General features: G+C 54.0%; 2 protein-coding genes across 8 annotated transcripts in view; one reads left to right on the top strand and one right to left on the bottom strand.

Annotated features, from left to right (window-relative positions):
• RUSC2 (RUN and SH3 domain containing 2) overlaps nt 1-6,725 on the top strand; it is a 64,667-nt gene extending 57,942 nt beyond the window's left edge. For all 7 annotated transcript variants that reach the window (XM_063082300.1, XM_063082303.1, XM_063082306.1 and 4 more), the window contains 10 exons: nt 558-1,199; nt 1,431-1,616; nt 1,791-1,931; nt 3,037-3,113; nt 3,320-3,494; nt 3,585-3,690; nt 4,392-4,438; nt 4,855-5,683; nt 5,777-5,914; nt 6,000-6,725. In XM_063082300.1, coding sequence (XP_062938370.1) covers nt 558-1,199; nt 1,431-1,616; nt 1,791-1,931; nt 3,037-3,113; nt 3,320-3,494; nt 3,585-3,690; nt 4,392-4,438; nt 4,855-5,683; nt 5,777-5,914; nt 6,000-6,201 — 2,543 coding nt within the window. In that variant the 3' untranslated portion in view covers nt 6,202-6,725. The remainder of the gene's footprint in view (nt 1-557; nt 1,200-1,430; nt 1,617-1,790; nt 1,932-3,036; nt 3,114-3,319; nt 3,495-3,584; nt 3,691-4,391; nt 4,439-4,854; nt 5,684-5,776; nt 5,915-5,999) is intronic.
• Nucleotides 6,726-7,215: 490 nt separating this feature from the next.
• Nucleotides 7,216-8,712, bottom strand: CIMIP2B (ciliary microtubule inner protein 2B). Its single transcript, XM_063082307.1, has 5 exons — nt 8,648-8,712; nt 8,034-8,257; nt 7,739-7,944; nt 7,471-7,522; nt 7,216-7,325 (listed from the first exon to the last, which is right to left on the bottom strand). The coding sequence occupies exons 1-5, from the start codon at nt 8,710-8,712 to the stop codon at nt 7,216-7,218; spliced, it is 657 nt and encodes a 218-aa protein (XP_062938377.1).
• Between the last annotated feature and the right edge of the window lie 4,538 nt (nt 8,713-13,250).

Genomic DNA, 13,250 nt, shown 5'->3' with positions numbered 1-13,250 from the left:
CAAGTCTTTAGGCCTTAGAAACAAAGAAAATGGTAGTTCTGCTATTGACAGAAATGGAAGCCATCAGGAAAAAAGGAGAAAGGTGATGAATGAGCTATTTTAAAATAGCAAATTTAAAGTGAAAGCAGAGCCCTAAAGCAGAATGATCTAGAGATCAAGAGGAAGGTCAGGGCTAAAGCGGTAGGTTTGGGAGCCATCTGCATGAAAGTCTGAACTTAAGCTGTTAAGGGAGAAAGTGTAAAGTGATATCTGAGAATTGAGCCTCAAGATACACCCACCTTTGGAGTCAAGAAAATGAAGAGGGACTGAACAGCAAAGAGGTACAAGACAGTCCAGTATCATAAAAACAATAGGGAAATTTTACAGAAGAAGGGGACGGTGGTGACACATCCCGCAGACTTGGATTACTCCCACCTCTTTCCATTCCTACAACCCAGGGCTCTCCCATACTTCCCCTTCCCCTGGTGCGCAGCATCTCCTCTCTCTGCTTCTGCGTTTCCTTTCATTGGGTTTCAATGTCTGTCCATCTGATTCCTTCTCCATCCCTTTCACTACAGGGGGTGGTGCTGAGAACCGACCAGTCCTTCGCTACAGCAAGGAGCAGAGGCCAACCACACTGCCCATCCAGCCCTTCGTGTTCCAGCACCACTTCCCCAGGCAGCTGGCCAAGGCCCGGGCCCTCCACAGCCTTTCCCAGCTCTACAGCCTGTCAGGCTGCAGCCGTACACAGCAGCCTGCCCCACTGGCTGCCCCCGTTGCTCAAGTCCTGGCCCCAGCTCCCTCGGGGGAGCCACAGGCATCCACCCCCCGAGCCACTGGCAAAGGCACCAGGAAAGCTGGACCTGAACCAGAGACCTCACGGCCATCACCCCTGGGCAGCTACTCCCCCATCCGGAGTGCTGGCTCCTTTGGGCCCAGCACTGATTCTTCTGCCTCCACTTCATGCACCCCTCCCCCAGAGCAGGCCACAGCCACAGAGAGTCTACCCCCATGGAGCCACTCCTGTCCTCCTGCTGTCCAGCCTGCCACCTCCCAGCAGCCACAGAAGGAGGATCAGAAGACACCAACTTTGGCTGAGTACCGGCTCCATGGAACAGGAAGCTTGCCTCCTCTGGGCTCCTGGAGATCTGGCTTCAGCCGACCAGAGAGCCTGGCCCGGGGAGGTGGTGAGAGCAGCATAACCTCCAGGCCCAGTAATGGTATGAGCTTTGCCGCCACCACCCTCCCCCACCCCACCCAAATGGTTGAATGGTTTCTTATACCCTAGTCTGGGGTCAAAGGTTAAAATATTTGCATCTCCTTCCCCAGCACCTGTGGATAATACCACATACTCCCAACCTAGTGTTTTACATGAACCCATCAGGTGGATATGAAATGCTGTCTTCTATTAACTCTTGCTTGTTTCTTCTGCTGATCTGCTCTGTTTCCAGCCAACCATCTATCCCCTCAAGCCCTCAAGTGGCGGGAATACAGGAGGAAGAACCCACTAGGGCCATCTGGTTTGTCAGGGAGCCTAGACCGAAGGCCACAGGAAACTCGGCTGGCCCGAAGGAACCCCATCTTTGAGTTCCCCGGCTCCCTCAGTGCTGCTGGCCATCTGAACTGCCGGCTGAATGGTGTGTGGGCAAGGTCCCCAGTACGCCCAGGGTGGGCAGGTTCTGCCATGGCTGGGAAGGGCTAGAGAAGGGTCAGTCCCAAAGGAACATGTCTCAGAGGGTATGAGGCACTGAACTGAACTGGAACTCTTGGAAGGAGAGGTGCTCTGGATTGATTTGTCTCTTCTTCTCCAGGTCAAGTAGTGAAGCCATTACCACTGACCTTCCCTGACTTCCAAGATCCCTTTTCCTTGACTGAGAAGCCTCCAGCTGAGTTTTGTCTGTCCCCAGATGGCAATTCAGAGGCTATTTCCATTGACCTGCTTCAGAAGAAAGGTATGTATAACCCCCAGCTCAGACCAGGGAGTCTGCTGTCACTACCTGTGCCTATTGCCCTCTTGTCTGGCCCTTCACAACACTTCCCTGCCTTCACACTCCCAGTGCTGGGAAGGAGTTGGAGAGCACAGGCATCGGGGCAAGAGGAAGAAGTCTGATACTGTGGGTGGGAGTTGTGCGCGCACAGGCTCGTTCATCAGAGGCTTCAGTCCCTTCCCTCAGTGAGCCGAGTGTGGCAAGGGAGACCGCCGTGTAATAAATGCCTCAGTGCTCTAGGAGGGGTAGCTGAAGGTACGGTTGGGCCTGGCAGCTTGGGTAAACATGCTGGTGACATCAAGTAGGATGAGGATTGATAAGAACCACTCTATTTAGCAAATAAGCAACCACTGAACACGAGAGAGCAGTTTCAGCGAGGTGGTGGGGAAAGGATTGAGCTTAGTGGCAGGCTGAAGGAAAGCAGCCTGTGAAAAGGGAGAAAGGTGAAGCTAAGTTCCCCACAAAGCTTAGGGAGAGGAGGGCCTTGGGTGAGAAGAGGAACAACCACCTTCCTTCAGGATGAGAAGGGAGTGAGGCAGGACGAAGGGGTATAGATACAACCCAGTTACGTGTTTTGGAGGGGAAGAGAAGTTGAGGAATTCATGGCCATGTTCTCTGTGTGGAGTAGAACCAACGGCCTGAGATAAACTTGAGGGTGTGGCAGAGGGTGCTGACGAGGAACGTAGCAAAGAATCATCCTTATCTGGCACTGGTGTGCGGGACCAGGATTTTCTCCAACAGCAGCCAGTGGCCTGGTTTCTCAGAGTGGAGAAGACTGATAATTGGATTGATCTGGGTTGGAATAAGAGGGCTAGGAAGTGAGGACGTTGAGGGTCTTGACAGTGGTGTCATTGAGGTGGTTCCAGGATGGGAGGTAAAGACAGGAAGGGTTTGAGAACTGGGCAGAAAGAGAAAAGGGCCAGGCCTGCATATCTTGACAAGACCCGTGCACAGGTGCAGAGACAGAGGAAGTGTGGGAGCCCTTCCCTATTCCCACTGAAGGTTCAGCCCCAGCCGAGTTGGCTAGGGACTTGCTCTGGGACCTGTCACATCAAATTCTTCCTTGCAGGGCTGGTAAAAGCAGTTAACACTGCTGTGGACCTCATCGTGGCCCATTTTGGCACAAGCCGGGATCCTGGGGTGAAGGTAGGCAAGAAAACGTGGAAAGCTGCGCTCTGCCCTACAGACCCTCACCTACTTTGCGCTGCCACCTTCCCTTGCTCTCTTGCATTTAGAACCAGAGTTGGGTACTTCAGGATGGGGATGGCAAGAGGGGAGCCGTGAAGGCCGACTAAGAGAGGACCAACATCAGGCTACAAATTATTTCCTGTATTTCCCGATTGTATCTGCAGGCAAAGCTGGGAAACAGTTCTGTGAGCCCTAATGTAGGCCACCTGGTTCTGAAGTACTTGTGCCCTGCGGTCCGGGCAGTGCTAGAAGACGGGCTCAAGGCCTTTGTACTAGACGTCATCATCGGGCAACGTAAAAACATGCCGTGGAGTGTGGTTGAGGCTTCCACACAGCTAGGTAAGTGATGGGTGGCAAGATGGGGACTGCGGGCTGAATTCAGTGTTCCAGAAATTGGTCATGTGACCTCAAACCCTGACTTCCTCCCAGGCCCATCCACCAAGGTCCTGCATGGCCTCTACAACAAAGTCAGCCAGTTCCCAGAGCTCACCAGTCACACGATGCGCTTCAACGCCTTTATCCTTGGCCTGCTCAAGTGAGTGTGTGGAGCAGCAAGATGTCCTAAACAGCCAGCCCCCACACAGGCCCTGCCTCCTCTGAGGAACCGACTCCCTCGAGACAGAAGGGTGGATGTGCAGGGTCTGAGGCCAGGGCCCAGGCACACTTTCTCCACACCTAACCACAGCCTCTCAGCACATCACTAACTTCCTGCTGCACCCATGACCCTCTGACACTGACCACCAACATGGTGTTCCGCTTTTACAAACGCATAATCTGGCTTATTTGGAAATGAATTGGGTTTCTCAGTTTCTCTGGATCGTGCAAACCCTAATCCTCTCAATTCCAGCACTGCTTCCAAATCCTGCATGATCCTAAGTCCACCTTGGGACCCATGTCATAGTATTCTTTCTCAAGGATGGGCCCAGGTCATCTTTGGCCCTGAGCTGCCTGTACTGTCGCTCAGTAGCTGCCCTGACTCCTTGGTTCTTATGCAAGCTGACTCCATTCTAGGAGGAAGTGATTGGCTTGTAAATCACTTGTTCACTCCCTTCCCCACATCCCCACTGACTTTCCAGAATTATATTACATGAAATGAACCAGGCATCATCCCTGCCGTGGAAGGGAGATGTTCACCTATACCTCCTCCCTGTATCTGACCTCCTGTATCTGTCTCTTTGCACCTTGTTATCTGGCTATATCCACACGAGACTCAACTCTCCACCTGTCTCCCTACAGCATCCGGTCCCTGGAGTTCTGGTTTAATCACCTCTATAACCATGAAGGTAATGCCCAGAATCCTGCTCTGTCGTGCAAACTCAATATAGGCTCAGAAGAGAGAGGAATAACTGTCTTTTCAGATGCTAGAGATGGGGAAAGGGGGCACACCAGCCTTCATCTTCAGAGCTTTGGCTTTCACCCAAGTCATTCCCCAGCTTCTGCTTGGGTTAGAGCCTTTGACTCAGCAGGATACTCAGGCAGTCTGGAAGTCAGGGTGGCCAGGAACCCCAGCACCTCTCTCCTCTCAACTCTCAGGGCCACCACTTAGGGTTGTGGAGTTTATGCACTGCACAGCTGCAGGAGGCATCGTGTACATTGAAGTTGCAGCAGTATGCAGTGGCTTTGCCCAGGTTGTCTTTCAGAGTCACACTTAGGACAGGCTTTGCTCCTCCGTGTGGATCAGTTCCTCTCTCTTTTCTAGATATCATCCAGACCCACTACCAGCCCTGGGGCTTCCTGAGTGCAGCCCATACCGTGTGCCCTGGCCTCTTTGAGGAGCTGCTGCTGCTGCTACAGCCCCTGGCCCTGCTGCCCTTCAGCCTCGACCTGCTGTTCCAGCACCGGCTGCTGCAGAGTGGGCAGCAGCAGCGGCAGCACAAGGAACTGCTGCGGGTGTCCCAGGACCTGCTGCTGTCTGCCCACTCCACACTGCAGTTGGCCCGTGCCCGGGGCCAGGAGGGCCCTGGAGACATGGACAGGGCAGCCCATGGGGAGCGGGTAAAGGGTGTGGGTGCCCCAGAAGGTGGAGAAGAGGAAGAGGAGGAGACAGAAGAGGTGGCAGAGGCAGCTGGAGGCTCAGGGAGTGGCAGGTGGGCCCGAGGCAGGCAGGCTGGCTGGTGGTACCAGCTCATGCAGAGCTCCCAGGTCTACATTGATGGCTCCACGGAGGGTTCTAGGTTCCCTCGTGGTAGCAGCAACAGCAGCAGTGGCAGCGGCAGTGAGAAAAAGAAAGGGGCAGGAAGCGGGGGGCCTCCCCAGGCTCCACCCCCCCGAGAGGGAGTAGTGGAGGGGGCTGAGGCCTGCCCCGCCCCTGAGGAGGCCTTTGGCCGGGAGAGGGGCTGGCCCTTCTGGATGGGGAGCCCCCCTGACTCTGTGCTGGCTGAGCTGAGACGCAGTCGGGAGAGAGAAGGGCCCACTGCCCTGCAAGTGGAAAATGAGGAAGGGGCCTCAGAGCCTTCACCTGGGGGCATCAAGTGGGGACATCTTTTTGGTTCCCGAAAAGTTCAGCGGGAGGCCCGGTCCACAAACAGGTGAGAGCCTGCCCATGGTATGGACAGAGGGAGTGGGGGAGCCTGACCTAAGCCAGGCATGGGCAGAGCCAGAGCCCAGATGCTCTCCCCTAGGCTCCCCTCAGACTGGCTGAGCCTGGACAAGTCCATGTTCCAACTAGTGGCACAGACGATGGGTGCCCGCCGGGAGCCAGAGCCCAAGGAGAGCCTGCAGGAGCCACAGTCTCCAGCCCTGCCCTCCAAGCCTCCATGGTGAGCCCAGGGAAACAGGAGGAGTGCAGGGGCTGGGTTTGGCCTTTCATGGGGTTTCTCTGATCTCCATTTGTTGTTTCTCCAGTGAGGTGCAGGCACTGTGCCACCATCTGGCCACAGGCCCTGGACAGCTGAGCTTCCGCAAGGGAGATATCCTACGGGTGCTGGGGCCAGCCGGAGGAGACTGGCTGCGCTGCAGCCGTGGCCCTGACACTGGCCTGGTGCCTCTGGCCTATGTGACTTTGACCCCAACTCCAAGTCCATCCCCTGGAAGCAGCCAAAACTGAGGCCCTGTGCATGCTGGTGGCCTCAGGGACCCTCATAACCCCCAGACTCTGCGCCTGAGAGCCCGTCCCAAGCCCTCTGGCTTGGCTACAGCGAGTAGACTGAGAGCTGGGTCCACGTATCCCTGTGCTGGCACCTGCTCCCTGTGCTCAGTATTAATTACTCCCATAACTGTCCCAGTGACCTCATCTAAACCTCCACCCAGGAAAGGAGGGAAGGGATGCAGCACTGGGCTGCCAGGATTTCCCTGGCCTATCTGGGCCAACACTTCCATGGGTGTAGATGAGCAAGTTCCTTTGGAAGGAGGTAGCCCAGAAGGCCATTTGCAGGGTTCCCTATGTCAGGTGGTGATGAGGATGGGTGACAGTATTGGGGCCAGATCCCTAAGCCCCCCAGCTGTAAATAGGCTGTGGCCAGTGCCTGGCCATCAGATGAGGAAGGAGGAGCCCAGGCTTCTGTTTATGTATGTATGTATTTATTTATTTATTTATTACACCTATTAATAAAAAAGGTGCTCAGCCTCCAAGCCATTTTCTCTCTGTGTTCCTATCCCCGCCCCCCACCATTTTTCCCTCCAAAAGGATGGCTGGGGTAAGATGAAAAGGGAAGGGAGAACTTGAAGTCCAGGCACCTCAACCAGGAGGTGCTTCTGGAAGGTGCTGAGGCCCAGAGCATCATTGGTAAGATACCCAAATGTGTGGCCGAACTGGAACTTATACCCTGTGTGGCCAACAGAGTCTGTCACTGTAGCCAGGGGCATGGAAAAGCCATTTAATTCTCAGCCAGTGGCCTAGACCCTCCAAGCTGCCCTCCAAAATCTGGTCCTAACTGCCCACTGTGAGCTACCTCAGTTTCCTTTTCTGCTTCATGACAAAGCTGAACCTTATGATCTGAGATCCCCCCACATCTATTAGTTCCAACCCCTCCATTCACCCCCACGCATCCCACACTCACAAACACTTCAGTCCCCAAGGCCTCACTCTGGGGCTGTTCTCACCTGGCACTAGCCCCCATAGTTAGGTAAAAGACCCTGGTGCTGAGGGTAGGTCCTGGGTAGTGGGGGGAGATGTTTGAAATCCTTCTGAGCTCTGCCCTGTGAGTACTTCTGCCCAAATTCCTGCAGTGCCTGGTTGGTGAGCACAGGAAAGCTGGAGCCAAAGAGGAAGCGGGCACGGGGCACATAGCCAGTGAAGCCTGGGGGGATGGGGATACTGAGTCAAGACATCCTGGGGGCCCCCCTGTGCCTTTGGTCATCACCCACCTCCTCTCACCTGACATGAAGAACTTCCGAGGGTCTCTGTCATCCATGGAGTAGGGAGAAGCCTTGTGCAAGGTGATACGAGAAAAATAGGCTATCAGACTCAGCCCCTGTGCTCTCACACAAGCTCCCAGGGAGGCAGAGCTGGAAGTCAGGCCCGTATCCCCGGTGCCCACAGCCACAGCACTGATGGCCACCCCAGCCCTGGGCACATAAAAGTAAAGCTCCCCGCCCCCACCCCGCACACTCCCCACCAGCCTTCTTGGTCTCACTTGCTCCGCCTGCTGCTCCATCTCTGGCATCGTCACCTCCAGCTCCAGCTCCATCTTTGGCTCTTGGTCTTTCTCCATGTCTTTTTCTCCCTTGGCCTCCTTTGGCAGCTCTTGACTTCCTTGCCCCCCATGCCACTGAGTAAAATCATTCAGAGCCTCAGCCCAGACCTGGCTGCAGTTCTTAGCAAAGATGAATTGTGCCTGGGGTACAAAACCTGGGTGGGCAGGGGGCAAGGAAGATTTCTGTTAGTGTTTGGGACACATGTTCTGGGATGGGGGAACCTGTTCGTACCTGTGTACAAACCTGTGTACCCAGGGATCACGCTGGAGCTGAGCCTTTCCTGCCCACGCCTGAGAGGTAGGCTCCCCCTGGGAACATCAGGAGATCTTGGAGGCCGAATGGGAGGCAGAAGTGTGCGATGGGCAGGGGGCCAGGCTAGGCCAGGAGGGCCTCGAAGTAGTTGACGGGTCACCTGCCCATAGGTCTGGCCCATGCTGAACCGGAGCAGTGGGCAATGTCCAGTGTACCTGCAGCACAGGACTTACTTCCTCACCTCCAGCCCATGCCCCACCATCCCGAGAGACAGAAGCAGAGACCTCTGAAGCCCTGATCTTTCTGGACTCAACTGTGTATACATTGGGAGCAGTCGTTTGTAAGTTCTCTGCCTGGGCTTTCCATCTATCCCCTCTGCTGTTACCCTGTTCCCATGGAGAAGACAACAAACATAGAGCTTCACAGCAGACCCAGCTATCACTGCTCCATGCTTTTTCCTTTCCATCCCACGTCATAGGTGCCTCAGCCCTGGGCCTCCCAAACCAGTATGTCCGTTTGGTCCAAAGGTCGGTGGCACAATTCCTATATCCCTCTGCCCCTATTCCCAGAGGCAGGCAGGGGAGTGCTCTCGGCAGAAGTCTTACCCCGGGATATAGTGACGGTTCTGAGGGTTGCGCCCTGGTATGAAGGTGCTGGCTGCCACAGCCATGGGAACCCAGGCAATTCCTTTTGTTTCCCTTCCAGCTGAGGCTCTGGGCTGGAGCTGAGGCTCTGGGCTGTGTGTACCGTGTCCGGGGCTGTGTGGCCAGAGGGAGGCGGGGCTGAGGGAGGAGAAAGGGGAGGGGGCACTAGTGTGATGACCGGAGGACCAAAGCAGCAGAACTGGAAAGCAGAGGTTGCAAGTCTGTCTGGCCCAGAGCAAATCCTCAGGTAGGGAAGAGGCTGAGGAGCACAGCCTCCCCACTCCAGGACCGAAGGGAGCCCTACAGTGGCAGGTGGGGGAGTAAAAACCATTAGGGCCCTTCGGCTCAATCTCAAAAGACTGCCTTCTTAAGCCCTCCCTGTCCGGGCACCTGCCCGAGGAGACGTGGCTGCTGTGCTCCTTGTGAGCCTGCGCCGAGGAGGATGGAGTTCCTGGGCAAAGAGGGACTCCGAGGAAAGCCCGCGCCCGGAGGGGAGGTGATAGAGGACAGGTGACAGGGAAAAAAGGAACATAGAGACCTAGAAGCAGTGACATTAAGTTTATATTCGATAATGTAATTTAGCAAGAATTATTTACTGAATACCTACTACAGTCTGAGTCATCCATTCAACAAATATGCCGGTGGCTGAGTGTGCACTGTGTGGGAGTCAGAAAAGCTAAGTTCGGAACCCCACCATCCTCATTTATAAAATGCAGCTACTACTACTATTCACCCTGCTCCTGTTGTGAGGCTCAAATTAATGCATGCAAATGTGTTTTGTAACTATGAAGACTATGAAGCCAGAATGGTGGTGCAGGGGGAAGAGCAGGGCATGAAGTCGGGCAATCATAGGCTCATAATAGCCTGTGGCCTTCGGCAGACCTTAACCTCTCTGAGCAGGCGGTTTAACTTCTGAACCTGAACTCCTAAACTACAACACTAAGATTAAAATCGCCTAACCTACCGAGGTGCTGTAAGGATAAAGTAAGCTAGTGCACGTGAAAGAACTTAGGCCAGCACGTGGCGCACAGCTACTAAACTTAATTTCCTCCCTCATTGTCTAATGTTGTCTCTAGGCTTCTAACACATAGGGGAGACCAATGAACGATCATAAATTCAGTGAATTCGGGAAGTCTTACTGTGGGAGTTCAGGGTAAGGAGATATGAGAATAAAGTTGGGGTGAAGGACCACGGGGGCAAGTTAGAATTTGTCAAAAAAACAATTCAGGTTCTAAGAGAAGGAACAGTACAGACCAGAAAGACAAGATCTCAGGGGGGCGGGGACAGGACTGGAACTCAGCTCTGGGCTGAGTCAGGGCCAGGCTGGCCCAGCTTTCCTAGGCAAGGCTCTGCTCCTCTCCCCACCCCCAGACCAAGATGGCGCCTGCGCTGACCACACAGGGCACTGACCTCTCAAGGGAGTTGCACAAGAGCACTGGGCCCCAAGGAGCATGTTTCTCACTGTTCTGCCAAGGACAGCCTTGGTATGTGTCCTTTAGAGTTACAGATGAAGGGGACTTGGCTCACAGTTAAGGAAATATGCTAGAGTGAGGGTGGGAGCCGAAAGGAGAGCCCAGAATAGCAGCAGTGTGTCAAGGCCAACAACCCGGACTTTGGATTCTGTGACAGACACTGTTGGTGGCACAACTTATACCTGTTCCCTACCCCCATCTCCCCTCTTCCTCATTTTGTTCTTCGGAGCATCCAGGAACTCCAGGGAGGCTTGCAGAGCCAGCCCCCAAAAAGAGTCTGGATTAGTCTAGGCCCACCACTGTGGTCCCAATGCCCTTGTCAATGGCTGGTTAGGCATGGGCTTCTGGCATTCTGGGCAATATGAGGGGAAGTCTGCTGGGGTGGAGGAGGGTCCTGGGAAAAATTTCTTTGCCCTTAGAAAGAGATACACAACAAATTAGAGTGAGAGAGAGAGAGGGATTCACAAGAAGAAATGATGTCTATTCCTGCCCCTAGACGTTCTGGGGATGTAATGATGGGTCTTTGATGGACATCTTGAAGCCATATGGAAGACTGATCTGGGGACAAAGCCTGAATACATCAAGGATGGATGGCAGAGTAGAAAGGCCTGGGTCCCTGATAGTAATGTTGAGCCACTGAACTAGCCAAACTTTTTATGTGAAATAATAAATTTCATTATTGTTAAGGCCACTTTAAGGTTTTTTTTTTTTTTTTTTTTACTTAGAGTCAAAGGCATAAAAACAAAAACAAAACTGGGTCAAATCCTAGCTTCACTGGAGAATCCTAGCTCTCACCTGCAGAATGGGAAAACTAATGTGACTACCGCAGAGAGAAGGGTAAGATAGATAAGATGATGCATAATGAGCAATTGTCCTGGTGTCTAGCTAACGGTAGTGCTAACTAAATAGCAGTTCGTAGTTAGTGTTTGGTGGGAATTTGGTGGGAATGGGAGAGAGGAAAAGAGTTGAGGGTGATAACAGATGTCTGGAGTTTAGAGAAAACAGTACGTGAAAATGAAAAATGGAGAGGTTGGAATTTGAAGTTAGAGTATAGATTAGGATGTGGGGACTAGAACAAATTCTGCAGAAGAGACCATGGCAGTCAGAATTGGTATGAGTTAAAACACATATGTTTGAGGTTAAGATTAGTCTTAGATTTATGGTCTGTGAAGAAACAGGCCACTCCAGTTGGTGGAATGGACCGTTACTGTTGTTTCCATCTGTGTAAAGCATATTCCTAACTCCCTGAAGGGTTTTCTAACTTGGGAAGAGGGTGAAGGTGCCAGCTGAGGGGCCCACAGGAATGCTCATTGCCTCTGTGCGTCCTTCCAGGGGACAGCTGTCACGGTAACCCAACCACAACTTGCTCCTGATGGGAGCTGCCACACCCAGTGGCCAGTGTTGGATGTGGCAGTGGAAAGAAATGTTTAACTGGAGATTACACCCATTGACAAGATGAAGGTCCAGCTGGGAAAGCCACAACAGCACCCCACCCACTCCACACAGCCTGCTGGGTCTCCAGAACGGTAGTCTACAACTTGCTGTTCTGCCTGTGATCCTGATCAGGAATTGCTGTACATTTTCACACTGATCCCAGATCAATCACTTGATTGTAAGTCAACCATGGGCAAGCATAAATCCCCGCTATGAGGATGAGTGACAAGAGAAAATCATAGGAACTTTGAAAATATTCCTCAAGTCAAGAGACCACCAAAATTGAAACAAAGTAAAAAGAATAAACCCCAAAAGATAACATACAACACAAAACTTTTTTAATTAAAAACTAAAGGGCGGGGGTTTCAAGATGGCGGCGGCTGCGGCGGCTGGCGCGGAGTAGCTGAGGTGGAAAAGGTGGCCACTGGGCCTCAGGCAGCCGGGAAACTTGTGGACCTTCCTCTGGCCATCTCTTAAGGGAGGACTGCTGCTGCTGGCCGGTCGTGGGGGCTCAACGCCACTTTGCCCCCGGCAGGAGAGGCTGCCTCATTTACAGGCAACAGCTTTGAAGTGTGGAGCAGGAAAAGAACTGATTCTTAGCTGCAAAAGCGAGTCTTGAAACAGGGAACACGGCGCCAGGGCTGCTGTGGATGCAGCCAGGATCCCGGAGGCTGGGGCCGCACTGAAGGCGGCCAGCTGCCCTATTCAGGATTCGAGGTTTCAGGCCGGCATTAAAGAAAACTCCTGGGAGCGCCGGAGCGGCGCCGCGACTGAACAGCCCGAGGCGGCAGCGCCGAGAACACGGAAGGCAACAAACCAGAGACAGAGCGAGCGCCCGACCTGGCACAGCACTGTGAGTGATCCCTGGCCCACGCGGCTCCCGCCTGCACCACCAGGCCACTCACTGCCCCGGTGCTGCCTCCATTTTCCCAGGTGCGGGCAGCTCCGCCCTGCTCGGCCATCACTGAGCCCAATTGCTTGGCCTGGCGCGGGGCTTTCCGGACCCTGCGGGCCGGCCTCCTCTCCCACTCCCTCCGCGGTTCTCTGGCGGGGCTGGGGGTGTGGGGCGTCCCGACCAGTGTTGGGAGGGCTAGAAAGTACGGGCGGGCCGACTGTCACTCCACCACACCCTGGACTCCGGCCCCGGTAAACTTCCTGTTACTGGGAGGCAGATAACATCTCTGCGACCACCAGTTTGGAAAAAAGCCTAACGAATTTCTGGTTGGGAATAGTGTGGTAGGAGAGTTCCCAGGTCCGCTTGAACCTGCCGGAGAGCAGGCTGCAGGCAGGCACTAGACTCGGTTTATACCGGGGGGATACAAAGGTGAACAAGACCCGAGAAAGATCTACACAGTGCTACAAAGGCACCCAGAGAGACCGGTTGTCTGTGCCTAGCAGAAACCTGATAGACTTCCTGGGCGAGGCGGTGCTGAGCAGGGTCTTGAAGGCCCAGCTGATAGACGAGGGGTGCAGAAGACACGCCCCAGCCCAGCACAGTGTGCACAGAGGGGGGAGACTCGACAGAAACCACACACCCGGTGGGGTCGCCACTGCACGATCTAACAGCCTGGGCCAGAGCACACGGAACGGGGAGAAGTCCTGTACAGAAAGTGAAAGCTCAACAGAGATCACACACCCTGTGGTACGTGATCCACCAG

The sequence above is a fragment of the Cynocephalus volans genome, chromosome 17, assembly GCF_027409185.1.
Source record: "Cynocephalus volans isolate mCynVol1 chromosome 17, mCynVol1.pri, whole genome shotgun sequence".
Taxonomy (NCBI): Eukaryota; Metazoa; Chordata; class Mammalia; order Dermoptera; family Cynocephalidae; genus Cynocephalus; species Cynocephalus volans.
The sequence above is the reverse complement of the archived record's forward strand: the minus strand, read 5'-3'. Positions and strand labels throughout refer to the sequence as shown.

Bases quoted from the DNA above. Each gene is read 5' to 3' on its own strand.
- CIMIP2B (XM_063082307.1), bottom strand. From the start codon at position 8,712: ATGGCTGTGGCAGCCAGCACCTTCATACCAGGGCGCAACCCTCAGAAC. The intron at 7,523-7,738 runs GCGGAGCAAGTG...ACCTTGCACAAG, and splicing joins TGCCAGAGATGGAGCAGCAG to GCTTCTCCCTACTCCATGGA. The intron at 7,326-7,470 runs GTGAGAGGAGGT...CTCACCAACCAG, and splicing joins TCGGAAGTTCTTCATGTCAG to GCACTGCAGGAATTTGGGCA.